Source organism: Coturnix japonica, chromosome 12, assembly GCF_001577835.2.
Source record: "Coturnix japonica isolate 7356 chromosome 12, Coturnix japonica 2.1, whole genome shotgun sequence".
In the NCBI taxonomy this organism is placed as follows: Eukaryota; Metazoa; Chordata; class Aves; order Galliformes; family Phasianidae; genus Coturnix; species Coturnix japonica.
In genome coordinates this window covers 10,731,924-10,758,728 of record NC_029527.1, presented here as the reverse complement: position 1 = coordinate 10,758,728, position 26,805 = coordinate 10,731,924, and the positions used below count along the sequence as shown (strand labels likewise).

The following is a 26,805-nucleotide window of genomic DNA, read 5'->3' as shown; positions in this document are numbered from 1 at the left end:
AATGAAGCTGGAAGGGATAACACAGGTTAGATTAGCGAAGAGCAGGATGCTATAAATAATAAGTTATGTGCTATCAAGGATCTGTAATAAATTATGGCGATGGCTTGCAAGTGTACAGCAGCACCTGCTCCCATTAACATCTGCAGTATTAGAAGGAGGTAATACAAAGAAACCTGCATGGTTTCTTTGAGGCTGCTACAACAGCTTCCTTTGGGGAGCCCCCACTGACAGCATGGTCCTCAAAAGTGGAGGATAATGATGGATGCTTTGGGGCTCTCCCATAGGTGCTGCTGGAGCCCATCCAGCACACAGCCCTGCCCCTTTCTGGGCTTCTCTGTTGTCAGCCCTGCAACTCCTGGTCTTCTTTATTGCCACTTAACGTAGGCAGTTGTTCAGGGTCGTTGCCTGGTCAATCTGTTCTGCAGTTACGTATAGAGACTGCAAAACAGCTGAGAGTGCCTGGCAGCTGGTAGAAATTTTATTTGTGCGGATGAAAAGAGGCAAAGATACGTTCAAAGGGATAATTGGGATCATTCAACTTTCTTATCATAATGGTGGTTGCAGTTTCATCCCTCGTAAGTCTAAAAATATAAGCAATGTCAAATATCTATTTTTTTTCTCCCAAACATACCAGCAAAAACATTGAGTTTGTCATGTCAGAGTGTGGCCCACTGTGAGGCTGTAGCATTCCAGTTAGTGGTCTGGGGAATCACAGAATGACTTGGGTTGGAAGGGACCTTCCAGCTGCATCCCTCAGATTGTGTCTTATTGTGGTTGGGCAGAGTCAGAGCAGTGTGGGATGCAAGGGCAGGGGAGCATGGCTCCATGCTGCACCAATGTGCACAGCAGAACGGGAGCTCTCTCCACTGTTGCATGAAATTACTGGATGCCAGACATGGATCAGAAGTAAATTCGCTGCTTTTCAAAGGCAGAGAGTTCATAAGAATCATTAATAACGAAACGCTTTCTGTCTGGGTTAGTGCTTTGCAGACTGGAGGCTGCAGCTTGCAGGAAGTGCTGGTGAGCAGAGGAAAAAATGGGGTCAGATGATGCCCTGCTGGAAAAGGTGTAAATGGCATTAAGTCAGATGTAACTGGAAGTCAATAGGGACAGACTGTTAGATCTGAGTCGGCCTGCCCCCAGCATGGGCTCCCTAGGTAACACTGAGGGGCGTGTTGTCTATCTATAATGTGGTAGAAAAGACCTCTACTACATCAGAACATGAGATCTGTGCTATAGAAGTGTAATGAAAAGGTTTAAGAGTCGTGTGGAAAGGCAAGAAGACAGCTTAGCTTGCCTGGGGAAATGGCTCAAGGCTTATAGCAGCCTGGAACTATGCATATACAAGCACAGGGACATCCTGCAGGGTGCAGGTGGGCAGGTACCAGCTGTGCTCCTGGGCAGGCAGTGCTGGAGGAACAAAGGTTGCCGCCGTGTATCTGTTTCCTGAAGCACACGCCATGTGTTTTTGTAGCAGATAAGCTCAAGTTCGATTGCAAGATACAGCCTTTATGTAGCAACCACAGGCTGTTTAATGGGCGTTATGCAGGAGAGGATACTGCTTTGCCAGATGGAACTTGTTACGGATTCTGCACAGAAGCAGAAGTTACGAGGTTTGTGCTGTGCAAATAGTTATTTGTTATATGTTTTGGACTAGATGGGAAATCTAGTCCAGACTACACATGTTCCTAGCGTGTGTCATTGTGCAGGCAAGAGAGCAGCCAGCAGCCTGCACCTGAGCAGTTCTGCGGTGCTGTGTCTTGGGGAGGCCATCTCAGCTGTGTGCAGGGCTGCAACAAAGCTTTTTGTAAGCTGTGGCCAAGCCTGGCCCCCATATCCTTAAACATTAAGATGCAGGGAGCAGCTGCTTTGTAGCAGCTCATGCAAATCTGGGATGAATTAAGTGCTTTGGAGGTACTCAAGGAATCAGCTGAATTGTTTCAGGAATGCTTCATCTCCACTCTCAAGCTTAAAAAAGAAAAACTGGGGACAGGTCTAAACGTTTTAGAAACAGAATGAAATATATATATGTGTGTATATATAGATAGATCACAGAAAATATAGTAAGGAAAACTGTCTGAAAATGAATGCATTTTGAGGAGGTGGGGGCGTTTTTGGGTTTTGCTCAGCCTGCAAGCAGAATGATTCAGTTATTCCCTTTGCTTCCACCTAGGGCTGTGGCATGGTCTGCAGTTCGTTCCTTTGCACCTGCAAAGCATAAGGCAGGTCCCTGTGCCTCTCCCAGTGGGGTTCTCTCACTCCACCATTCTCAACATCTCGCAGTGTTTGGGATGCAGTCCCCTCAGGGGTGCTTTTTTCTGTTGTTTCTCCCCATAGCTGCAGCTGGAGGGAGAGAAGGACACAGACGAAGCTGCTTTTCAGCATGGAGATGCAGCAAGGAGAGCAATCTGACCCCGTGGATGGTTGCATGCGCTCAATATTTCTTTCTATGCCCTGGGTGCTGGCTGCAGCCCCTTGGTTTCCATAAATCTGCTTTAGCAAGCAACTTGATTAATAGAGAGAAGCGAAGGAAGGGGATGTGAGATGTAGGTTCCGTTTGTGCACGACGCCACAGTTTTATAGCCTGTAGCATCTGCTGGTCCCTTCATTTGAAGGAACAGGTTGACTATAGCAGCACAGCTTTGACATGGTTGCAGTGCAAAATGCAAAAAGCACCGAATCCTGTGAGGGTGCTCCAAGCGTTTCTCTTCCCTTTGATCTCTTCGTCGGTGATTTTTTTCTCTTTCTGAGGAGAGCTGAGGCTGCCATTGGAGATGGGCGGCACGAATGCTGCAGATCAGCGGGCACATTTGCACTCTGCATCCAGATTCCAGCTGCATATTCTGCACTCCCTTATGTGTCCTTCCTGCATGTGAAGTGCATTGCCCTCCACGGGAGCTTAAAGGAGAAGGCGGAGGATGGAATCCAGATGAGATGTGTTCAGGGAGGAGATTTTCACCTGGTTTTTGCAATGCACTGCTGTTCAGAAAGCGTCAGGAGACTTCAATAGCAGCAGAGAATGTAATGCTGTACTGTCAGCATCTAATATATTTTCCTTAACTCTGTAAGCAAAAGCCTCCTGCCCTGGTAACATTTTCAAAGGAAGGAGGTCACACCGTGCTGAATGTAGCTCAGAGTAAGCAGCATTTCCTCAAAAAGCAGGAGGTCAGAGAGCTCCTTGCAGATGAGATACCTGGAAGAGTTACAGTGAGGCCTGACACATAACCCAGCTCATGTTCCCTCCCTAAATCAATCCATCTTTTGTTCAAGAAGCTCTCTCAGGTGAGGAGCAGGTCTGGTAAGGCTTCCTCTGTCTGCAGAGGTGTGTCATTTGGGGTGGCAATGCTCTGTAAACCCAGGATGTGTGATGAAGAAGGTACTGAGCAACCAGTGGCTTTGGGAGCTGTGGGGGTTTTTGGGTTACAAAGCACAGTTAGCTTAACAGTGTGAAAACCAGCTCTCAGCCACAAGAGGCAACAGGCTGAAGTTGCACCAGGGGAGGTTCAGGTTGGGTATTTGGAGAAGCTTCTTCTCAGAAAGGTTGATGATGCATTGGCATGGGCTGCTCAGGGGGTGGTGCAGTCACTGTCCCTTGTGGTGTTCAACAACAGCAGAGATGTGGCACTGTCCCAGCCCCACAGCCCCAGTGCTGCAGAGCAGCTCAGGAGCTTCACCTGCTGGTTTTCCCTGTGGAGAAGGGTGTTAATGATGGGATGTGATCGACTGCCATTTGCTGTTGCTACTGTATTATCTCTATTTGAATTAGCTTGCGGTAACTGCAGTTATAATTTAACACCGTCTGCACGGCTGAATTTTTAGGTGGCTAATTTTCAATTGCAGATCACTTAATTACATCTCACTTCGTATAAATATTTGCAGCAGGAGTTAATATTTTCTATTACGCCAGACACAAGGTTGGTGCTGTCAGGCAGGAGCAGCCCCAGCCCTCCTTATCTCGCAGTCTCTTGCTGATGGACCAGGAACCAAGGCCTTGTGCCGTGGTGGAGCTGGAGGGAGGCCATCAGATGAATGCTAATTATTTTAAAGAGAGGTGGCTTTTCCAAAATACAGTGATAAATCAGAGATTATTGCATGGCTAACAGCGTTCCTTCCATTTAAAAACAGGAATTTCCCTCAGATATAATTTTCTCTGAAGTCTTATAATGAATAGCACAACATGTTAGGGCAAAGAACTGACCTTTTTATTAGCCTGTTAGGTGAAGCTTATTAAGGTGGTGTGAATTCTTATGTGAGGTTCTTAACCTGACCTTACAGGTTACACAGACACCTCTGGAGGTGTTCCCACATCCTTACTGTGTCACTCATAACCCCACAGAGTGACAATGTGCTGCAGCTTTGCTTCTGACTGTGGAGGCTAAAGCCCATTTTGAGTGATGTGGACATTGTATTTACTGTTAATTAAGATTCTAATCAAGGGATTGGGATCTGAGAATACACAGATCTTTATTCCTTGTAGTTTGCAATGAGTTAATCGCAGATAATTCTACCTATAACAAAATATTTGGAACTGAACAGTAGTGCTTTATTGTCACGTGTCAGAAATCTAGATTATTTCCTTCATATTATTTGATTTGGAGATGATAAGCTATAAAGAAACACAAGCAGACTATGCATGGCAGTCTACCTTGGGCTGCATGAGCTCTGACTCCTGATTTGGAGCTCCGATTTCTTTCATGGTGCGGTAGCTCAGCATTTGCCCCAGGCAGGCCTAAAAGCATCCTTACGCAACACATAAGCAGTGAGTATTAAGGCGTGCTCAGAGGTCAAGAGATTCTGGACAGCTTAGTTTTTAAGCCCTTTCAGCGTTGTACACCTCTCATGGATGATCTTGCAGAGGGATTTGTGGGGTTCAGAAGTTCTCTAGAGACAGATTGGGAGGATATGCCTTTTGAGTGGAAATATTTTCCCATCCCTTTGGTATTTTTAATGTCCTGATAAATGTTTGCAAAGGCAGATGATGCTTTTTCTTCCCCCTCTCTGTTTTTCTGCCTCTGTTTTTCATGTATTTTGTTTTATCAGCACTCATAAATCTGTAGGTATCTCTGCACTAGCTGCATGCTGGGTTTGTTTGCCTCAGCCTTCCCCAGCCCTGCAGCACAGCACATCCTTGCAAAGCTGAGGTCGAGGTCTGCTGGTACAGGGGTCAGGAACTGAGATAGCTGGGGGGGGGAATTTCCCTTTTCAAAGCCTTTCCACACAAGGAGCCTGGCTGACACCTGCTTAAAGAGCCACCAGCATGAAGGAGGGCATGAGGAACCTCTACACTTCTCCATGTGTGTGCTTGCAGAGATGTTGTGCTCCACCAAAACGTGTTGGAATCCCGCTCAGCTGATGGGGTAAGCGTTTCTCAACAAGGCAGCATTTAGATGAAGGGTTTGGGCCTGGCTGTTGTGTGCGTACATGAAGTGTGAGAGCCCAACCAGCTGTGGAATGCAGTGACTTCTGGCTCTGCTATTGGAGTCAGCACTCAGGCAGGGAGGGGCAGCTGGTACATCCCAGTGTATATTTTCACTCGCATTTCTAGCACAGCCCCAAAGCTTATGAGCTGTGAAATGAGATTTCTCTTAGAGGGGAAAGCACCAGCCCTAACCAAATGGTGCAAATCCTTTGTGCTGTTTTAAATCAATTCCCCCCCAGGACCCTTCGCTTCCTTACAGCAGCGGTGGTTCATTGAGTAACACAAGAGCTTGCTGGGATAAAGGGAGCAGGCACTGATCTGCAGCTGCTTAGCAAATGCCTGGGAATTTGGAAATGATGGGCATCCTGCAGAAGGTCAGGATTTGTGTGTGTAAGAGCCAAATGGTGCAGGGCTCTGCTCCAGCAAGGGGAGAGAATTTGTCACCTTGCGTGGTGGATTGCTTAATGAGTTCCATAACATTTACAAACAACAGAAAAACCCCACACTGACCAGCTTTTGCCCAGTGTTAAACCATCTGGGCATGTGGCACTTACACTGCCAAACAACCTGGCCAAGAATTAAACCAGCGTTAAACCTCTCCCATTCTCAAGTATGTAATGAGTTATTGGATTTTTTTTCACTGAGTTGATGGATTTCTTTTAACTTTTCCTAAAGTTTTTGAGAATTGGTTTCAGCTGGAAACTCTGAAGCTCTCCTGCTTCAGATCTTGTTTCTACTACTGTTTCTGGTCAAAAATATTGTGCCCTGGGAGCAAATGTTGGCAAAGTAATAGATGCAGATTGTCATTACTTGGGTTAATGGAAGTTTATACTGTGTTAGAAACATTCAGCACTTCTCTTGGGTTAAAGAAGTGGTTTTAAGAAGTCAGAGGAGAGGTAGCCTGGAGCATCACTGTAGCACAGAGGTGCAGGGGTGTGTTGGGGTTAAATCACATCAGTCTTAAAACAGCTTGCAGCAGGCTGGTGCTGTCTTAAAAGCCTCTCCCCTTGGCAGCAACTGTGTCTGTATTCTTCTGTCCGTGTTAACAGTCAGGGGTACAAGGGTCAATTTGAAAAGAAACCCCTCATCACACATTTCTTGCAACTTTGCTGCTGGTTTCAGGGAAGGGTTTTTCTACAGGGGAAGGTGGTATTAGAGGGTCATCCTTCTCCTGCAGGAGCAAGGCACAGCCCTCAGATATCTTTCTTTCTGGCTAGAGATCATTTGACATCTGTGGAGCTGGCCCAGTGTGCCAGTTAGGGTTTGGACAGGTTGGAGCAAGGCTGCTGCCTGAGCACCCTTCTGGAGCATCCTTCCCAAGCAAGCTGCAGGCATTCCCTTTGCTGTTAGATTGGTGTATCCGGAGGGTTTCAGAGAAGCCCCATCACAAAAATATCCCCTTTCATTTTAATCCATTGGCCTGGAGTGGGTAAATGAGGCTCAGCTGCTTTCTGACAATCTATTTTTTGGCTGCAGTCCCTGAAAGAAGGGATTGTCTGTGTGCATCAAGTGACCCTCTCAGCAGTAAAAGTGATGAGTCGGGCAGACCAAGTCATTGCAGAGCCCTTCCAAATAGGATGCAGGCCTGTAGTAAGCCCCAGCCCCTTCATGAGTTGGAAAAAGAAGGAAGATGTGCTCAGATCCATGTTCTGGCTGTGCTGATGCCCAGCCCCTTCTAAGCTGACCCAAGAGGTGGGCAACACCTGGGACATTGTCCCTTTCCCTCTCTCATTTCAAATCCCAAGGCAGCTGGCAGGCTTTGGGTTGCAATTTGCTCCACAAAGGATTAGCATGTTCCCCAGGGTATTAGTGACGTAAGCTACAAGATAATTTAACATCCCTCATACTCCCAATTGAGCAGAGAACACAGCATCCCACCTGCATGCAGGGAGGGAGCCTGCAGCACCTCCTGCAGTCTAGTTGTGAGGTATCAGCTGAGCTGAGGGCTTCATAGCCCTGGTGGAAAAGAATATTTCCTCAATTATTGGAACTGTTAATGGGAAAGGATGCTGCAGGTCAACTGGGACTGTGTTCCAGGTGGGGTTTGTCCTGGTTCATGTCACTGTATCTGCTAGAGCAGTGGATTTCTGTTAGGCAGCAGAGGGCCTCCATGCAGTGAGTCACTTTGGGGCCATGTGTTCTTCAGCTGGAGCACTCCATGGTGCCAGACACCTCGGTTACTAGTGAGCCTTGACTGATTGATTAATTATTAATCGAAGGGGACTTATGAATTTTTCAGCATTTTCTCTCACTGTGCATTACAAAGCGAAACCTCCCTTTCCTAGACAAAGATCTCTCCTAAAGCCCTACATCAAAGCTGCAAAATTGTCACCCATATTGTGTTCTTGTTCAGCCTTCACATCCAGCATGTTTGCTTTGAAATACCTAATCTACCATTTGCTGAGCTACATAGCTCCTAGCGTGCCAAACGATGGGAGCCCTGGGACTTCCTCTTGGTGGCTTTTGGCACCAGTAACCGTACATGACACAGTGATCTGGCTGCATGTCGGGTTGCTGACTGGCCAGCCCAGTGTTCAGTGGGTTTCCAGGAGTTTGACGTGCTGTCATGGGAGAAGCATTTCATTAAATCAATGTGTTGGAAAATCGGTGCAACCACTGAGCTGGTTTTAGTTCATTATTTTATGAGGACCGTAGGTTCAGCCACTTGGTGTCAGTAACCTTCCTTCCTAAGTCGTGGCTGCTTGGGGTTCAACAGAGCAAAGGTAAGGAACCTAGAAATCAAAGTGTCTTTATTCCTCACGCGGCACAAAGCACATCCCCATGCCTCTGCATTGCCAGCATGTTTAGAATGTGGTTTTCCAGTGCTGCATCGTGCTCTGCAGCAGTGTGTGGTGCAGGGGGATGGCTGTGCTCATAGCCACAGTACAACCTTCTTCAGAGGGAGTACACTTCAGCAAGCCCCAGTCATCGCAACTTGGTGCCATTTGCTTCTCTTTCTGGGAGGATGTTAGCATTAATAGTGACTGGCAGGGATGGGTTACGCTGTTAAATGGTCCCAGTGGTTTCTGGCTCCTCTCCTGTGGCTGATGACAATTATGCCGACAATACCTGTCACTGGTGCGACGTGCTATAAATGCCAGGCTGATGGCTGCGCCTCGTGTCTGCGTGTCGCTTCCTGTCCTTACACATCCTTGTAGCGTCCTACAGAGTTATTTGTAGCAGGAGCTTCAAAGTGCTGGAAGCGCGATAGGTTGGTCTGCTCCCTTAATGTTTATAAGCATTCGGCGTTGTGTTAAAATTGCATGTGTCTGTGGGGGGAGAGCCCCATCAATACTTGGTAACACGGCTCTGGATGGCATTGGGTCGTGCTGCTGGCAGAGCTGAGGTCCCCTAGGCTCAGCCTTTCCTCTGCAGCATTATGTGCTGCGGAGAGACCAGCGAAATGGCTCCGGGTATAGGGATGGATAAAGGAGGGAGCAGGGCAGCTTTTGGAGCCATGGCTGTGATCGTAATTGTTAGGCTTTAAGCTGTGATAAACTGAAGCCTTAAGAGGGGCTTTAAATATATAGCACTTTGCTCTAAAACCGCTGGAATGTAAAGTCTCCATTAACGCTGTTAATGCCCTCCTGGCTTTTTCTGGGGTGAGTGGAGGTGAGGCAGGGCTGTGCCTTTAAAAATCACAGGGCTCAGCCCGGTTTGTGCAGGGAGGTGTTTCCCAGAGGAAGCAAACGATTTCAGCGTGGACTGGGAGGAGTTTGTTCATCTCACTGCAAATCTTAGTGCTCGGTTAGATTGGTTTGCTTCCCTTCTCCTCCACTTTGATAGGAGCAGTGAGACTACCTGCCATCCCTTGGGATACTACAAGGCAAAGCTCTGCAGCACGTTTGTTTCACGTGCTCAGAGTCACATCCCAGAGTCATAGAACCATTAAAGTTGGACCTCTGGGATCGCCACATCTAACCCCAGCCCATCCCCACCATGGCCATTAAGCCACGTCCCGGAGTGCCACATCTCCATCATGAAGGTCTTCAACCTCTTTTCTTTCATATTATAAGCACTCATTAAAACGTGTTCACAATTAGCAGTTTATATGCAAAAAAACCCAGGTCTTTTGCAATATGTTTTCCTCGCGGTTAACAGTCACCATGTGGTTTAAAGTGGGCGTTCACCCCGCGATGCCTTCAGTGACAGACAGGCTGTGATTCTGGAAGATTTTGGGCTCCACTCAAAATCAAATCTGCATCATTTTATTTTATTGTTATTGTTTTACTTTAACAACTGTTACACCGACGTTGATAATCTCTGCAGGGCAGGCAGAGAGAAGTAATGTTGTATGCGGGCAGACATATGAAAACATCTAATTTACCAGCAGGCAGTTGGGTAATGATCAGTTGAGAATTGCAAATTATGTACGTCATCTATTTGTGGTGTGCTGCTGAAGAAAAGCCCAGCGCGTATGACAAATCATATACGTCCTGATATTTATAATGCTTTTCCCATTTAATTGACTGGGGCAACCTTATGATTTATTTCCTTGCTTTATTCATAGCATACCCATAACATAGTTGTAATGCAGAACGAAACTAATTCATTTGCTCCTTGGCTTTGTATATCGTTTACGTATTTGCCTGTCAAATATTTGAATATAAAGTGGGCATACATATGGCAGGAGATAAACAGCTCGTTCTCTAGTTAAGAAGTCAGGTTGTAATGACGTTCGGGTCTACATTGCCTTCCTTGGCTGTTTGATATTGCTTAGATAGCATGGATTACGTTCACCCTGTACCTTGTTTCACGAGCAGAGTATGTTTTATGGGCACCAGCACCGCACTCTTAATAGCCCTTTACAGTGTTATGGCTGTGTAAAACGCACGCGGTGTGCTTTGATGTCAGCAGAAGCAGTGACTGAGCTGTGGGAGCACTCACAGACTGCAGCCTCGCCCCGCTCCTTGCACAACAAGTGGGAGATGTTCTGCTGGCTGTCGCAGGCTGTCGGTGAGCTTCTTTGTCATCTCTTTCCAACAGACGAGTTCTTGCTGTGGGGCTGTTTTGCAGAGTCATTGAAAATATAGCCTGGAAATACACTTTGTTTCCTTGAAGTCTGGGTTACCAGCTTGGCAGCCCATAGCTCTGGGGAGGAGGGCAGTGCCCACCCAGCTGCTGCTGCAGGGTGCTGGTGGGTGTTTGTTGCCTCCTAAGAGGAGTAACCTGTGGTCCGATCTCCCCATGACATCAACTGTAGCATCACTGCAAAACCTCTGCAAAATCAAGAGAGTGCAGAAAGTGTGAGACAGTTTGCTGGCTCGTTACCATACCACAAAACATCTCTCCTCCAAAGAGGCATCCTTGGTTTCTAAATTTGGCGTCTGAGCTATTTTGGGTGATGTGATGATTAGCCTCAATTACTGCAGCTCGGATGGAATTCAAGTAATGCCCCCTTTTTTTAGAGCTGCAAAGCTGTGGAAGTCTGGAATTGTGCATTTCCTCCCTTTAATTGAGCAGCTCATCACATTACTGATGTACGAGCATCAGTAGCGCGATGCTTTTGTTTGGGGGATAATTACTGAGGGATACTTTGTGGCTCCATGCTGGTTTGGGGATGAGGAATATACAGGTGAGAGCAGCATGTTGTGAAGGGTGCACTGGTGCAGCTGCAGTGGGTGAAACCGAGGTGGCCACGCCAGAGATCATTGAAGCAACATGGAATTCGGATCAGGGTCCTAAGCCATGTCGTTTTCTTGTGTAATTAAAGCTGTAATAAAGGCTTTCAAAGCCTAATCAAAAATGTATTTTCCCTCAATCTCAGCCATAATGAATGTCATCTCTTTGGAAAATCTGCACTGAAGCAATTTGTAGCTATCCTCCTGCATTCACAGTGCTCCCTCCATGCAGGAGTGAGCGTGTCTGCAAGAGGACACAGGTTACATGGGCAGATGCTGGTTTGGGAGTAAAGCAAGACTTTTCAGCACACCTGGGAAGCTCTGACAGAATTACTCGTAACTCATCAGCCTGAGAACTGAAACTTTTGTCATTGCCACAGCTGTAACTTTCCAGACTGCACTGCACCAGCCCTGCTATGTTCTGTAAAGCACTTTGTCTCTAGAGGAGGATAAAACACAGGGAGGTGGTGAAAGCAACCCCAGACCAGCAGATAAACCTCATTTATGTGTGGCTGTCATGGCAGAGCTAACATACAGCAGCTGGTAGCCAGAGGGATCAGTCCTTGAACCCTGGCTGGTTAAAGCACAGATCGGGAGGTCACTGTCTATAGGCTGTATTTCAAAAAGGGGCAACAATGGGCTTGAGGCTTTCAGAAAGTGGTTTGTGGGGGCTAACCTTGGATTCCAGAATAACCAGAAGAGGGCACGTGGATGGGAGAGCCAGCCCTCCCCTGTGGGGTCATGTTTACCAAAAGTGAACCAAAATGGTGAGGTGAAGGCTGCAGTCTGTTTCTGGGTGCCAAGCAGGAGCAGGAGGGTGTTTGTTTGGTGATGGGGACCTTGTGTGCAGGGGCTGTGCAGGCATCTAACGCAGGGTTAGCACATTCCACTGCTCTTGTCCCTCTTGGGGACATGATACACATACTTTGAGTGGTCACCCTGGAAAACTGAATGGCTTCTGAAGGCTGTGCATCGGTTGACTTTGAACCTTAACATTTTTGTTTGGTTTTATATAGCTGGACAACCCGGATGAGCAAGCAGCACAGATCAGACGTGAGTTGGATGGGCGTCTTCAACTGGCAGAGCAAATCGCCAAGGTAAAAAACCACAACTTTACATATCTTCTGCACTGATAAGTGTGCGAGTAGTTTGTTGCTCTTCCCAAGCCTTGAACTTCCCTCACAGATTTCTCCTCCCAGTAATCACAGTAAAAAATGAGCAGTTCTTCAGCTATGAAGAAAGCAACTATTGTGTCCCTAATGAGTTGAGTTGGTTTAGGAGCTTTCAAAATATTTAGGTGCATTATGAATCCTCAGAACTGGGGAAGAAAATGTCCTGAACTGAAGCAGCTGGATCTGTATATGTACATCTGAACCCTCCTCACATTTCCATGCTGGGCAGTAAGATATAGCATGTAACAGGAAGCCAGGAATTGCCCTACAGTGTTTGTGCAGCACACTGGGCTGCTGTGAGCCACAGTTCCCTGCCTGTAGGTACCTTCTGCCTCAGTAAGGATGCTGCACATTTGCTGTCTCAAACATGTTCACACTTGGCATGAAGACAGGCAGGCCAGCATTGCACCCCTGTGGGCATTGCTGCCATCCAGGGCAGCAGACGTGGGAGTTTAAAACAGGTTTTGTAATGACACACTCAGCAAAGTGCCCTGGGGATCCTTCTGTAACGAAACATCTCCCTAGGAGCAAATCACACCTCTCTCAGTACAGATTTATTTGGCCTCTGATTGACCACTTGTGGAAAGAAATTCTGGACCCTGTTGACATCAGCACAGCCAAGATTTTATCTTTGCTTCTGATCGGATGCTCTGAGCCATAGATAAAGCCTTAAAGGGGTTGAGGACATTGGGAATGATCTGTCTGGCTTCTTGATAATCTGGGAACTATTATCAGATGGTAAAGGTCTAATCAGAGAGACTTAGCTCAGGCTGGGTACCCGTGTCCCTCCCTGTGTGCACAAGGAGCTGTGCCCAAGTGCTGAGGCCTTTGTGAGAAAGGTAATACCAGGAGCAAACTGGCTGCAGCTTCTTTCCTTTGTTCAGCACTTGGCCTTCTGCCATTTTATTTTCAGGACAATCTACAATGTTTTTTCTTTGCAGTGAGATGTACGCCCCTGTGTGGTGCACTGCTGCTCTGAGATGGGTAGCCAGGCGCTGGGTACCAGGCAGATTGAGACTGTCTGGTTTTGTTGCTTCATTTTCTCTTTATGGCATGTGCATAGCTCAGCAGCAGCCAGCAGAGGCTGCAGCTTCACGAGCTATTTTTGCAAACAACAATTTGCCTTTTCCACTCACCCCCAAGGATACTGCAAACAAGCCGTGCCACTGCTGGACCTGTGTGAGACAGTCACACCAAGGTCCCAAACACAAGCTGACATTTCCTAGTGCAGAATTCAACCTTCAAATACAGCAGTGCAGCTTGGAGGGAGATTAGCAGTAAACATGACTTACCTGTTATCCATTTGGCAGGTATTGATATTTAATCTCGTTCGCACGGCTGCTGGAGGCCTTCTCTCCTGAATGTCAGATCCCACCAGCACCTGTCTGCAGGAATGCTTGTTCTTTCACACCCATGAATGCTGCCTTTTAGAGGCATCCAAATGACCTTTTGAGTCCTTCTCTGTATCTTCCTTTCTGGGCAGGGCTGCTTTCCCTGTAGCACAGAGTAGGCACACAATTCAATTCTGTAAGAGGACAGTGTTTCCAATTTTATCTCCAATTTGCTGCTTTTAACACAGTTTTGCTGCACAGGGAGACTTGCGGTGCTCATTGAACCAACACTTTGCTAAAGGCAAGTTAACTCCTCATTAGGAGGACATTTATAGGTAAGAGGCAACAGAGGCAGTGGATTCTAAAAGGACCTCATATCATGGTGCTGCAGGACCATGCTGGGTAACTTGGGACTGCAGCTGCGTCTCTGCATTTCCATCATCACACCCAATCGCAGTGAAACAAGCTGCCTGATTTTAGCCTTGTTATAAGAAGCTGCTGGTGACACGTGGTGGACTGTCTCAGGCTTTGCTGTGTTTGTGAAGAGGTTTTAGGGGGGCAGCACCAAAGTCGAGTCCCTGGAGAGAGTGGCAGCAGCAGGGTGGAAAAGCAATCCTGTTTGAGCATCGTTGCTTCAGCAGCAGTTCTCAACATCTGAAGCCACAGTGTGTTCTTTTCTTTCTCTAGAGGTGGTTTGCAACTTTCGTAATGCCTATGCAGTAACACAGACTGATTAGGTAGTTTGTCTTACACCAGCTCTAATTTACTTGAGAGAATTGCTTCCCAAGATTGAGACTTGAAACAGAAGATTGTGCAGTGTAAATGCAGCCGTGACCCATGCTTGTAATGGGTAGGCTGTTGAGTGCAGTATTTTTCCAGCAGCCTTATGACAGTCTTGTAGAATGAACGTGACCTTGTTTTCTTTTCCAGCGTATGTTTTACAAACTGCTTTTTATTATGTTATGAATTGCCACTGAGAAGATGCTTTGCATGTCAGCTTCACGTTCTCTGACTGCAGATGCTGCTTTGCTGTTGTACACCTCATACAGATGTTCAAAGCCTGAGTGCATTCAGGGGGTGGGTAGACATATCTGAAGGTATAGGGCATAGATCAGGGGTCCTTGCAAGAGCTGGAGCATGGGCAGCAGTTCAGAGTAGAGAGCGTGCTCTGGAGAACATCACATTTTGCTCGTAGTGTCACATTAGTTCTCATAGTCTTGTTAATAGCAGGCAGCATGAGGGGATCTCCCAGTGAAGTCCCCAGGAACCACAGGCAGAGAACTGCTGGCATCAGGGTTGTCTCAGGAGACACTGGCCCTGACAAGTAGTGAAGAGGGTGTCCTACCCCTGCTTGCAGTTGGGTCCAAGCAGTCCTGCCCACGCGTTGCTGGTTTCGCCTCCCTGGGCCCCTCTCACAGGTAGGGCTCACAAGTGTTTGCTCATTAGTAAATTGCTGTCGGTTGCAAAGTTCAGCCGTGAACTGACCTGGTGTTTCTGCAGTTGGGAGTTAATACGTATGAGGGAAGCCATTTGCAGACAGGAAACAAATGAAGTGCAAGTGCATGCAAGAAACAGCAATGTTGGATAGGGACCAAGTAGTAATTCTATGGGAAGCTAATGATAATGGCTCTGCATTACACAGGGGGAAGCTGTAATTTGTCATCTGGTTGGTGGGCGTTCCCACCTCTCTGCAGATGCTCCCGCGGGATTCTCCCAGTGCTGATTATTATCAACACAATTCATTCTGTTGTTTCTGTTTTTAAATCCAAGGAGCGCAAGTTTCCCAAGTTTGTGTCCAAAGAAATGGAAAACATGTACATCGAGGAGCTGAAGTCGTCTGTCAATCTCCTGATGGCCAACTTAGAGAGCATGCCTGTGTCTAAAGGAGGCTCCGAGTTCAAGCTGCAGAAGCTGAAGCGTAGTCATAACACCTCGATAATTGACATGGGAGAAGAAAATGAGAACCAGCTGTCCAAGTCAGATGTTGTGTTGTCATTCTCCCTGGAGGTGAGTTTGATGCTGTGCTCCAGCAGGCAGCCTGCAAAACTGTGTGGAACAGAGATTTCAGCAGCCAACTTCTGCAGAGTTCAGTCTTAACAGTGAGGTGGAGGGAGATCAGTAGGAGTCGTTTTCTGATCTCCATGAGGATCAGCTCCTCTCTGAGTTACCAGAAGCTTTGCCTCTAGTCACATACTGTCCTTTCTGGTTTCTCATCATCTTGCTGGAAATAACTGTCAAAGATAAATGTCTGAAATTTCCTGTTGATGTCTACCTACTGGCTCAGAAATCTGCCTGTTTTTCTGACTGCTTCATAAGGCTTGTTTTTGACTACACAGCAGCAACCCCCAACCAAAATCCATTTCCCTGTATTGTTTCTAAATCCACTGCAATAAATGCAAGGATTGATTGGGCCTCTATGCTTTTCAGTACCCCTGAGATGCGCACACTAGCCTGGCTACTGCACAGTTTGTTTTCTGCAGCACTAAGGGAAAAAACCAGAACTTTGGGCTGACTGCTCTATGTGTATAATGCTACAGGAGTTCCTTGTTGGCTGTTCTAGTTCTCAGTGTACTGAAACACACTGTAAATGTCAGTGTTTGATTATTGCCAGTTAGAGGTGCCACTTTATTTCTCTGCAAGCCCTGCTTCCTCTTTGGAAAATCATTAAAAATTGCTGATGTTTGAATGTACCCAGCAGATTGGTGTGCAGTTTGTGTGGAAATACTGTAGTTTGCTGGCTTGCCATTTGCTTTGTGTTGAGCTCTGAGTTTCTGCTGTGGGTTGAGCTGTTGGTCTATACGGTGCTGCAGGGACACACGCTTTCCTCCAAAATAGGCTGCCTCTGTCCTGAAAGCAGTGCTGCTCTAGTGCTGTTTTCAGTTGAGTTAATTGTTCTGTGCAAACATATCTGTGGTCTAGGCGAAGCATTTACTCCATGGAATTATCAGCATCTCACATGCACCAATACAGAGATGTTGATTGTCAATGGGTTTATGTTACAGTGTCAAAACAAGTACCAGGATGGGGTCAAAAATGTAGGCTGCAGAAAAATAAGAAAATCCTGGTTTTGTGTAGTTTCCTGTTTATTTCTCACCCTAAGGAGTCTCCTGTTTGATATGCTGTGCCAATGCAAAATGTACAGTACTGGCTGTCGAGTCTCAGAGTTTAACTGGTTAGAGGTCTGAATCCATCTCTAATATTCAGTTCAGTCTTTCTTAAAATAGGACCCAGAGACAGTGCCTTCAGTGGCAGCATCAAATAAAGCCTGACTTCTGAGTGTTACTGTACAGAGGAGCAGAGAACTATCACAAAGCCCTGGACCTCTCTGTCGGAGAAGCTCGTGTAACGTGTATAGCTATGAAAAGACTCATCCTTACAATGGGATGTCAAAAATGCTTTGCTCCAGCTGAACCCTTCCAGTGGGAAGCAGGAGCTGAGTGAAGCACTGACTTCAGGAGGTGGCAGGTCTGTTGCTCTGCACACCAAACTCTTGCTCATCAGAGGGGAGCCAAGACAGGCCTGCCAATCTCCTTGCAGGCCTCCCTATTGCCCCTGCTCCTTGCCCACCCAGCAGCAGTGAGGCCCCCAGCTCTGGCTGACCCATGGGATCAGCAGCCACAGTGAGGTCTGAGGGAAGGTTCTCCTCTCACACTGCCTTCCTTTGCCTGCAGGTCGTCATCATGGAGGTGCAGGGTCTGAAGTCGTTGGCCCCCAACCGCATCGTGTACTGCACCATGGAAGTGGAAGGTGGTGAGAAACTGCAGACTGACCAGGCTGAAGCATCTAAGCCAACGTGAGTCTTGCTTTTCTTTTCACGTATGCAGAGCATCACCCTGTGACTAATAATGGCACATAAGCCCTGGCTGAGGAAAAAAAAAAGGGTGTTAATGACAGGCTTATGTCTCCTTGTAGCATGTAACTTTGTGCCTGTACGTAAGTACTGTGCTAAATAGGGTTGGAGTTAAGCAGGTGCTTAAATAAGTGCTTGTCTGAGTGTCCGTCTGAACTGGTGCCATCAGGTATAGGTACATAATCTCATCCTTACTGGCAGGGTTTTGGCGACCCTTTGAGGAAGGGAAACAGCAGCCACAGCCAGTGGTGGAACAGTAGAGGAGGGGAAGGCTTCAACTCCCTTGGTTAAAGTTGTGTCTGAGGCCATAGTGCTCAGGTTAAATTCAAGGTCAGAGTTTTGTTCTGTTCTCTTTGACCCAAACTCAACAACCCCCACCTCAGCCCTATGCTTTGCTTTTCCTGTTTTCTCCAGATGTTGTATTAACCTGCAAGTAGTAACTAATCTTTGTTAATTTGGAAGGAAAACACGATGAATGGTTTATTTTCCTTCATGTGGCTTTGAGACTGTTTTCCTCTTGATCACCACGGAGATTTCACTCTTTAATGACATTTTGTATGCACATCCTCATATAATTTCTAAGATGAAATAAAGCTCTTCCAGAGATGCCAGGTGGTGCAGGAAAGGCTGTTGTTGGGATGTTCCCTCTCGGACTCCATATCCCATTTCCTATGATGGATCAATCCCTAGTGGCATTTCACCAGGAGCTTTCAAAGCTCATGGAAGGAAGGAAGCTTGTAAGCAGCTGAAACCATGCAGTTGCATCACATGCAAATGTATGAGCACTGCGGGCAGATGGTTCAGGACCAGTGCTCTTATGGAGGTATCAGCTAACATCTTTCATCAGCTGCCATCCTCCCATGGAGGTACAGAAAATGCTGATGCTTTGCATCCTGTGCTGTGCCAGAAGAATACGAATCTGCAGTAAGTGATTTAAACACAATATTCCCAATCAGGGAAAGTGCTGCAGCCTGGTGTACTTCTCAAAACGCATTAAAATCTGCTTCAGATAAGGAAGTAGGAGAGCTGCATGTGGAAGAAAATCTCCATAAGAACCTGCATTTATCACTATTTTAGGTTTTCTTGTTGCTTCAGTGAGGAAACTTGAGCTTTATCTGGATGAAATTACTGCGCCCCATATTGAATATCAGACTTTTGCTGGTTTGCATGTGCTCTTTTGTCTTGGTACGTTCATTCTGCTTTTGCTCAAATAATCTGTCCTTCCTTATGCAAGCCTTCTTGCTGTCAGCAATGGGTCCGTTTATACAAGTGTTGTTTTGGAAATAAGGGATGCAGGAGTGTGCTCTTTAATTGAATGGGTCTTTTTATCGTAATGAAATGTACAGTGTCTGGGCAGAAAGCCATCAGCCCTCAGGAACATGCAGCCAACACTGAATGCTACAGCATGGTACAGGTTATATAAGTCCATCACCCTCATCCTCTCTGTGCTGAGTTCATACAGAGGTGCAAGTCAGGTTGGAAGTCTTACGCATTGGTCCATCATTTGGGCCAATATGTATGAAAAAACCTTTTTAGGGCTTGGCAGTTCCATTTCTTGAGGGCCCTGGGGCTTACATCCAAAACCAAAGGCCACCCAAGGCAAGACTGTATGGTAGCGTTCCACAGAAACCAGAGGCCATCACAGAAGATGTTGCCTTTTTCCTTCTGTGTGTAAGAAGTACATTGTTCATTCACCTTGCTTCCTTACTCAGGGAACACTGAAGCTGAGTGAAAGCAGTTTACTGCACTTACCTTCTCCTCTTTAGACAAGAAGAAAAGAGGGAATGAACCAGATGTGACATGTTTGTCATTTTGCTTAATACACGACTTGAATGCCCTCAGGTATTTTGGTAATGCACGCAGTGATAGGAACTGCTCAGAAAAGTCCTTGGCGTGTTTTGTCTGCTGTGTTGCAGACAAAAGATCTGTGCTGAGCCAAAATAGACTTCTGAAGTGTCCCTTGGATGCCAGCATCATTTTCACTGAGGTCATTCACACCACATCTGCTCATGTACATTTTATCGTCAAGCAAAGCATGCTGAGCTACCCCATGGAGTCCCATCGTGTTCCCCAAACCTGAAGATTTCTGTGTTTTTGCCCTGGGTGCTGCATGGCCTGGGTGATGTGGGGCAACTTCGGGGGATATTCAGCATCAGTGCTACCAATGCATGAGCATTGAAGCAGGGGAGTTTACACATCCCAAATCATCTGTATCTCAGATGCTCAAAAAATAGGAATGCAGCTTCATTATCTGTGGGTAGATTAACACAAAGTACAGTTCTGAAAAGAGGCTGTATTCTTTCAGATTAAATTGAATTTCTTTGAACTGTGAGCAGTTTTTGAGAATCAGATGTTCAGAAGCTTCCTAGTGATTTTGGTGCCTGAATCCTGTTAGTGGAGCCTGGAAGAGGTAGGATGAGCAGCGGGATGTACCAAACAGACAGATCAGTCCTGTACAAGGGGTTTGGCTCTCAGGATGATGGTAAATACTTCTTCTTTTTTCTTCTTAAGGCTCCATGTTGGATTCCTGACATTTGAAGCACAATCCCCTCATGTAAGGATTATCTGTCTCAGCACGGGTACTGAGGATGGCACAGCTCTAGAGAAAGGCAGACCTGAAATAGCAAGGGTTATTTCAGATCAGGCTTGTAGTGTATTATTAGTAGTGCTTTTAATAAGTTGTGTAAGAAAAAGCTTTTGTGTTGTGCCCTAACCCACAAATGCCTCTACATAATATCCCAAATCCCAGTCCAGGCAGGATTTTATTGCTTTTTGCACCAGAACAGTATTCTTGCAGGCCCTGGAGGGTTTTATTTCCCTGCCAGTTGTCTTGATATCTGCTTTCTGCAAAACTCAGAGGGTGCAGTGGCTTCTGCACATCTCTAGTGGTGCCCTACCAGGAGCTGCTTTTCTGATGTGTCTGGAGAACAAGGTGGCCACCGAGTCTGGGAACAGCATAAAAGGTCCAGTGACAGCATCCCTGTCCTACAGTGTGCAGAAAGGCTGTGGGATGTATTTGAACGTTGACCTATGCCTGTAGCAGTGCTCATGGGCTGTACCAGTGATTCACCTTCTCATAACACTGCAGTTCTTTGATGTGAGCAAAACAAAAGAAAGGAAGGAGACCTGAACAACAAGATCCTGCGTGCCTTGTAAATAAACACTGTATATCCACCTGGACATACTTCATCGTGGAAATGAGTCTCATTCTCCCCTTGTTTATAGTAATGAAAATTGCTTGTACCTGCACTGAGCTCAGATGAACTATCTGGGTTAAAAGCAGTAAGCCGCTGATTGCTGGAGAATGTGCACAAGGTAGTACTAGAGTGAAGAGACTCAACTCTCACCTGAGTCCACATCAGGTCTTATGTTGCTCATTACAATCAAGGGCTTGAGCCTTGCGCTCTCTCCAGAAACTCAGTCTCCATTGAACAGTGTCTTTGGTGAACTTTTAAACTTCTCTGACTCTGCCCCTTCTGTTCCCTTTGATGTTGTGCCAGGAGACAGATGCCCTGCATTATCCTTGTCATTGCTCCAGATGCTGCTCTTCTGTTGACTTTCAGGGTGCTCTGATGGGTATGTTGCTTAGCTCTGCCCTAACAGGCTGCCCTTGTTCGGGTCCTCACACCAAACCCTCTCTACAAGCTTATCACCTGATGAGGGTCTTAGCTTCGGATTGGTATGCAGTGTACTACTGACCATGAGCCCGACAGGAGCTGTACTGCATCCTCCTGCAGTGCCCTGTGAGGGTCTCTTTCTGAGATACGGGCATCAAAGTGCAAAATATTGCAGGAGGGGCAGCTGCAGGGCAGGGATGTCCTCCCTCTTTGCAGGGGGGAAACTCTGGTCTTTTCATTTGGGAAACCCCTGCCTCAGACTCTACAGTTTGAAGTGATGCTTAGTGGCTTTGCATGAAGTAGGAGCATGCTAAGAGTGTTTTGTTGCACTCAGTGTTTTGTTGGCACAGTTAGCTGGGAGTTGCTGTAAGCATTCCCTAGAGTAAAAAAGCAAAGGTCCTTTAGAGATGAGCTCACACGTATGAATTACAAATAAATGCTCTATGCACTGTAGTACAAGTTTAACTCCAATAAACTTGTAAAGGGGTTTATACTAACATGAGCAGAAGCAGCATAGCTCCTAGCTCCCACTGTGTATCCCACTGGGTACAGTGGGTGCTTGTGGTGCCTTTCCAATGGGTACAGCTCATGATAAAAAGCAAAGCAATAGGCCATTTTAGAAGGAAGCTTTTCCACCTCCACCCCCCTCCCCCCTGCCCTTTGGATTTGCTTCAGCATAATGATAAGCTGCCATAATTACCCAGACTGATTGGCTTCACTTCCCTTGTGCATAGTTTTGATTCACAACTGTGCAGATGTTTAGAGCTCTTTTTCCTCAGGAAACCTACAGGAACCTTATGATTGTATAAGAGCAGGTGATGGAGCCCTGGTACAGCTCATGTGAGGCCAACACCTTTGGGATACCAAGCTGGTCCCATGGGTGAGGCTCTGAGCAGTGCCTACCTTGGCCATTTTCTTGTTGTCGTTCATTTTGGAGCAGCAAAGGGAAGTCATTCCCATACCAGTCATTCTGTCCATAAAACATCTCTCTTCCTTGGCTGTTATCTGCAAAATGAACTCATATATGGTCCTACTGCTCACCAGTGCTATCGATAAGTGTTACACTAGAAATGGTGTTGAAGAGTAATGAAATCTTGTTTCAATAGACTTAGCTCTTGTAGTTTTCCCTGTAGTCTTGCCTCTGATAGCAAGTAAATGCAAGCTCTGGCTGTGGTTTTTTTTGACCTTTGGAGTGTACATAGCATTGCTTTTGCATGGATTTTTTGGTGTCTAGTAAGGATTGAGCTCATGCACCTTTCTTTCACTCTCTTTTCTAGCCAGCTGTCTGAATTCTTGACTGTTCCTATGTATTTGGGAATTATGTATTCCTGTGATAGCGCATACATTCAAATTTAAGTAGTCCAGAAGGTGTGATGATGCCCAAGGCAATTTTCATCTACACCCGTCTGCTGCATCACTCCCTTGCATGCAACCAATGTTAAGATGGGCTAGCAAAGACCAAAAGGACATGGAAATGAGCCTAGGATCCAGTGTGCTAAAATATTTGCTAAATTAAGAAGAGAGCTGCATAACAAAAGTCCTGGGGTACATTCAGTCTTCTTAGTTAATATCCATAATTGGTGTTTAAGAAAAAACCACAAGCCATGCCTTCATCCAAGTTCTGCACGTCACCCGCCAAGTGCAAGGCAGGGGACCAGACATGAAAAGTGCCAAGTTGTTGGTTTATTTATCAAGTGCTGTGTACAAGTAGAGCACATTATTATTTAATGAAGGGTACTGCTATTGCTGTTGCAGAGCATTGTAGGAAGATACAGAGCGTGGTTTAAAGAACAGCTTTAAAGAAGTGCTACTCTGCTCATTCCTGCCCAGACAGAGCTCTGGATGGAGGAATGGTTTAATGGGATGACCGACCTTGACTGTCATTTGTCAATGTTTCAGCTGTATTTTGTGAGGATGAAGGTGGAGACCTGTTTCCTTTGTGAACATGCTGAGGTCTCCTAGTGAGCAGCAGCACTGTGTATGAACACGAAGGGAGCTGTGTACTGTTGGCACTGCATGGGCAAAGGCTTTATTGCAGTTTTCAGCTCAGTTTACATCCAGGAGCTACTTTGCTGCTTTCTTCTACTTAACTTTATAAGGGAGAGTCTCTGCTATATGCCAGTAGTCTGTATGTTCAGAGAGAGGACTTCTCTCTTCTTTTCCATATTCTGAGTTTTCCTTAGTTTGGATTTCTTTCAGGCTGGTAAGATTTAATAGAAATGATTAACCACATCTGAGGTTAAATAGTTGTTTATGTAAAACATCTGGCTTTGTGTCTGGCTCGGTGGGACATCTTTGCACTGATTCAGCAGTAGGACTCTGTTCCTACATGGCATAGCAGTGAGAACGTGCATGGTATTGCAGTGAGCTTATGCAAGAAGTGCTAACAGCCGCAGGTAGTAAATGCACGCAGATTGATTTCATGAATGAATCTTTGATTCCTGCCGTATCCATAGCAGGAACACTGATAAAGTATTGTCAGGCACACAGGGTAGGCAACCCTTGTAAAAGCAATTATTCTTTCAGTTCAGACCTCCTAATAAAAGGTAGCTGGGATTCCATTTCTGTGTCCTCCTGCTGAGCTGTTTGCCTCTAATTGTAAAATCATAGTATTAAGCATGAGCACAGGGCATTTTAAAAGCAGTCATCATTTAAATCACACCAAGTAATCACGGTGCTTATTTCTCCCATAAATGCTCTGAAGATTGTGGCTTTGCCATAAATTCTCCTCCAAATCAGACCCATTTCTGCAGTAAAAAGCAGAGCCTGGGTGTGCATTCCTGTGTGCACCTGGTGCCACCGTGCTGGCTATACAGGCATGTCAGAGGGACATCGCTGGGGCAGGAATGCCATCTCGTGGCCGTGAATAGCTATTATGTGACGTAATCTGTCTTCCCATCCTTTATTTCAGCAGCTTCCTTGTGTGCTGGCTGCAGGGTGCTCAGCAGGATGGGGTCCATGTGTGACACTGGGATGGTGTCTCAGAGCAGTAGCAACAAAACTTGAACAGGAGGTTTGGAGCAATCCCTGGCTGTGGTAGGAGCTGCTCCATCCTTATCTGCTCACCTTCTCCATAACACATTTAGAACTATCTGCAGTGGTGTTTTGGGGTAAATAAGCACACTTTCCATAAACACGAGAATTTTAGATGATAGTTGGGATTTTTTTGGCATTTGAGTGATGCACCCTCCATGGGAAGGAATTATGTTATCCCAGGAAAGCATGGAATCTCTCAGAAAGCTGTTGAGTTGCCCATCAGTGCAGGTATCAGTGCTCTGTGCACAGCAGGAAGGCATCCACAGCCTGTGTACCTACCAGGGCAATGACTTCTCTGCCATCTGCATGCTGCCTGTGTCAGAGCCAGCTGGTCTTACCTTCTAGGAAAGCCTTGAAGGTGCCGGATTCGTTTGTGCTGTCACTCCCACATCAGCTTATTCCTTGGGGAATGGGGCCGAAATGCTGTTCTACCATCAATAAGAGAAGTGAAGCAACAAATGTGAGCAAAAATAGGACATGTTGTCCTTCTGTGTCTCATCACCTTGGTTATCCTGTTCTGAAGGTGAGCAGCCACCTGCTTACAGCAGGAGGAATCTCAGAGGAGGCTGAGCAGGTCTTGGGAGCCAGGCTGTGTGATGAATACAAACCATCCTTAATCCATTTCTGTAGGTGGAGAAGAAAGATACCTGTCTTCACGCCCGAATTTGATTTCCTAGGCGAGGACACTTTTGCATGGATGAAACCAGTGTATTCTCTGCTTCTAACTGTAGCCATTGCGGTTTTCATTTCAAATCTTTCTGTGCACCTGCAGCAGTGGATGGACGTGGGCTCTTGGAGGACAGGGTGTTGCCTATTCCATTGGCTGCAGGAGGGCAGGTTTGCTCTGTGCCTTCTCTAACATTGTTTGAGCTTCAGGCATCTGTGATTTCTGTGCTAAGGCTGCTCCCTGGAAAGGTCTCTTCTGGGAGGTGGAGAGCGGGCTGAGGAAGGAAACCATCATTTCTTAGTCAAGTTTTTGGGAGAAAGTAAATGTAGACAGCCTGTAGCAGTGCAGGCACCTTCCTGCACCAAGCAGCCATACCAGTTTTGCCCCAGACAGGACCACATGCACGTGCTGTCCCCCACAGTGAGGTGCCGTGTCCCTGACTGCTGCTGTGTGAGTTGGCTGTAATGTACCTCTGCAGTGAACACACGTAGGGAAGAGTGAAGCTCTCCTCTAATACTTTTTCCTTCTATTTTCTGTCTGTTCCCGGTTTGTTTCATGCAAGCTGCCGGGCAAACTTCTTTCAATAAATGTATCTGGAGAGAGAGGAAAGGTGTCCTCCGGCAGTTCTGAAGCCCATGAAAACTGATCATAGATCACTTTTTAATGTCAGCCCCATCGAAAGCAAATCACTCTCCAGCTGCTCCCACGGTAGCCTACTGACAGGCCGAGCTGGTTAGCAGGGCTGATTCATGGCCCGGTGATATAATTCAGTTGCACTTGTTCATTATTTACAGAAATCACAGGCATCATTGCTGTAGCTGGATGAAGATACAGGACTGTGGATAGAAGAAGGCTCTCAATTGTAAAATTAGTCAGGGGCTGTGTAGACTTGCTGGAGACAACACGATATGAATGATAGGATTTAATTCATTCACCTGGGTATTAATATGTAAGGTCAGTGCTTGTAAGGTCATTGATATGAAAGTTTCCCTTAGAGGCAGGTAGGCACTAGAGGTGAATAGAAATGATGAATTGTCTCTCAAGGACAGCTGAGAAAATTCTGACTCATGTAAGTGGGCTGCTGTGAAGAGAAACAACCAGACTCAGATATCTGCTTCCTGGTCTACTATGCAATACAGTAGGGACAAGACCCCAGAAGCCTCATTTATATCCCAAATAGTTTTCTCATACGTACTGAGCGGTGTGCAATTATCAGCATCATGGTCTTGGAATGATTTTGTTTTAGTAGTACCTTCCCTTCTGGTTACACATCATCTGTTTCATTCACAAAAATACTCACAATCTTTTAGGCAGTCTTGTTAATAATGTTGATAGCACCTTTAGGGAAATGTTTGTTCTTAAAGCTTCCATGCTTCCATACCCTGATGATCTGCTTATTTTGCTTGTAAAAAGTAAAGCAAGTTCAGCTCATAAAAGGTAAAACAGGTTGTCAGGTTAGCACCTGGGGTACATCTCACCCTCTGGCCTTTTTCAGCCATATGAGTTTAGCTGCTTATATGAAGTTTGATGCCTAACTGGAGACCCAAGTAGATCCAAATGATATCAGTGGAATACAGCAGGTGGCACAAATAGGGCTATAATTCTTGCACAGTCCTTATGCGTAGCATTAATTCCTGGCTAACTTCGGGTCTTGGGATACATTATGCAGGAAGACATGCTGGGCTGGAGGTTTCAGGTGGAATTCAGGAAATTAATATGGTCCTACCTGAGAAGGTATTGTCAGGATTTTGATGCTTGCATACTTTCTGGATAATTCTTGTATCCTTTTGCTTTGCAGATGTATTGTTGCTTTCCAGTGTAAGCATGGATTCTGACATAAGGGAAGAGATAGTGTGGCTATTTCTTGATAGAATTTGCCCAGAATGGGTCCAAAGGCACTTTCCTAACAAATCAATTTCTGCAGTAATAACTTGCTTAAGTATAACATGTGAAAACAAAAGCACTACACTGTTATTCCCTCAGAAGTATCCTAATACCTAACTATTATCCAGAACTAATTTTGTGTACAATAACTTAATACACAGCACAGATAAACTGCATACTCAGATTGAATACAAATCATATTTCGGTG

At 46.1% G+C, this 26,805-nt stretch overlaps 1 protein-coding gene across 18 annotated transcripts in view; it reads left to right on the top strand.

The window, feature by feature from the left end:
* Positions 1-26,805, top strand: part of CADPS (calcium dependent secretion activator) — a 168,919-nt gene that overhangs the window by 39,953 nt on the left and 102,161 nt on the right. For all 18 annotated transcript variants that reach the window (XM_015875155.1, XM_032447316.1, XM_015875147.1 and 15 more), the window contains exons 4-6: positions 12,057-12,137; positions 15,314-15,550; positions 17,215-17,336. In XM_015875155.1, coding sequence (XP_015730641.1) covers positions 12,057-12,137; positions 15,314-15,550; positions 17,215-17,336 — 440 coding nt within the window. The remainder of the gene's footprint in view (positions 1-12,056; positions 12,138-15,313; positions 15,551-17,214; positions 17,337-26,805) is intronic.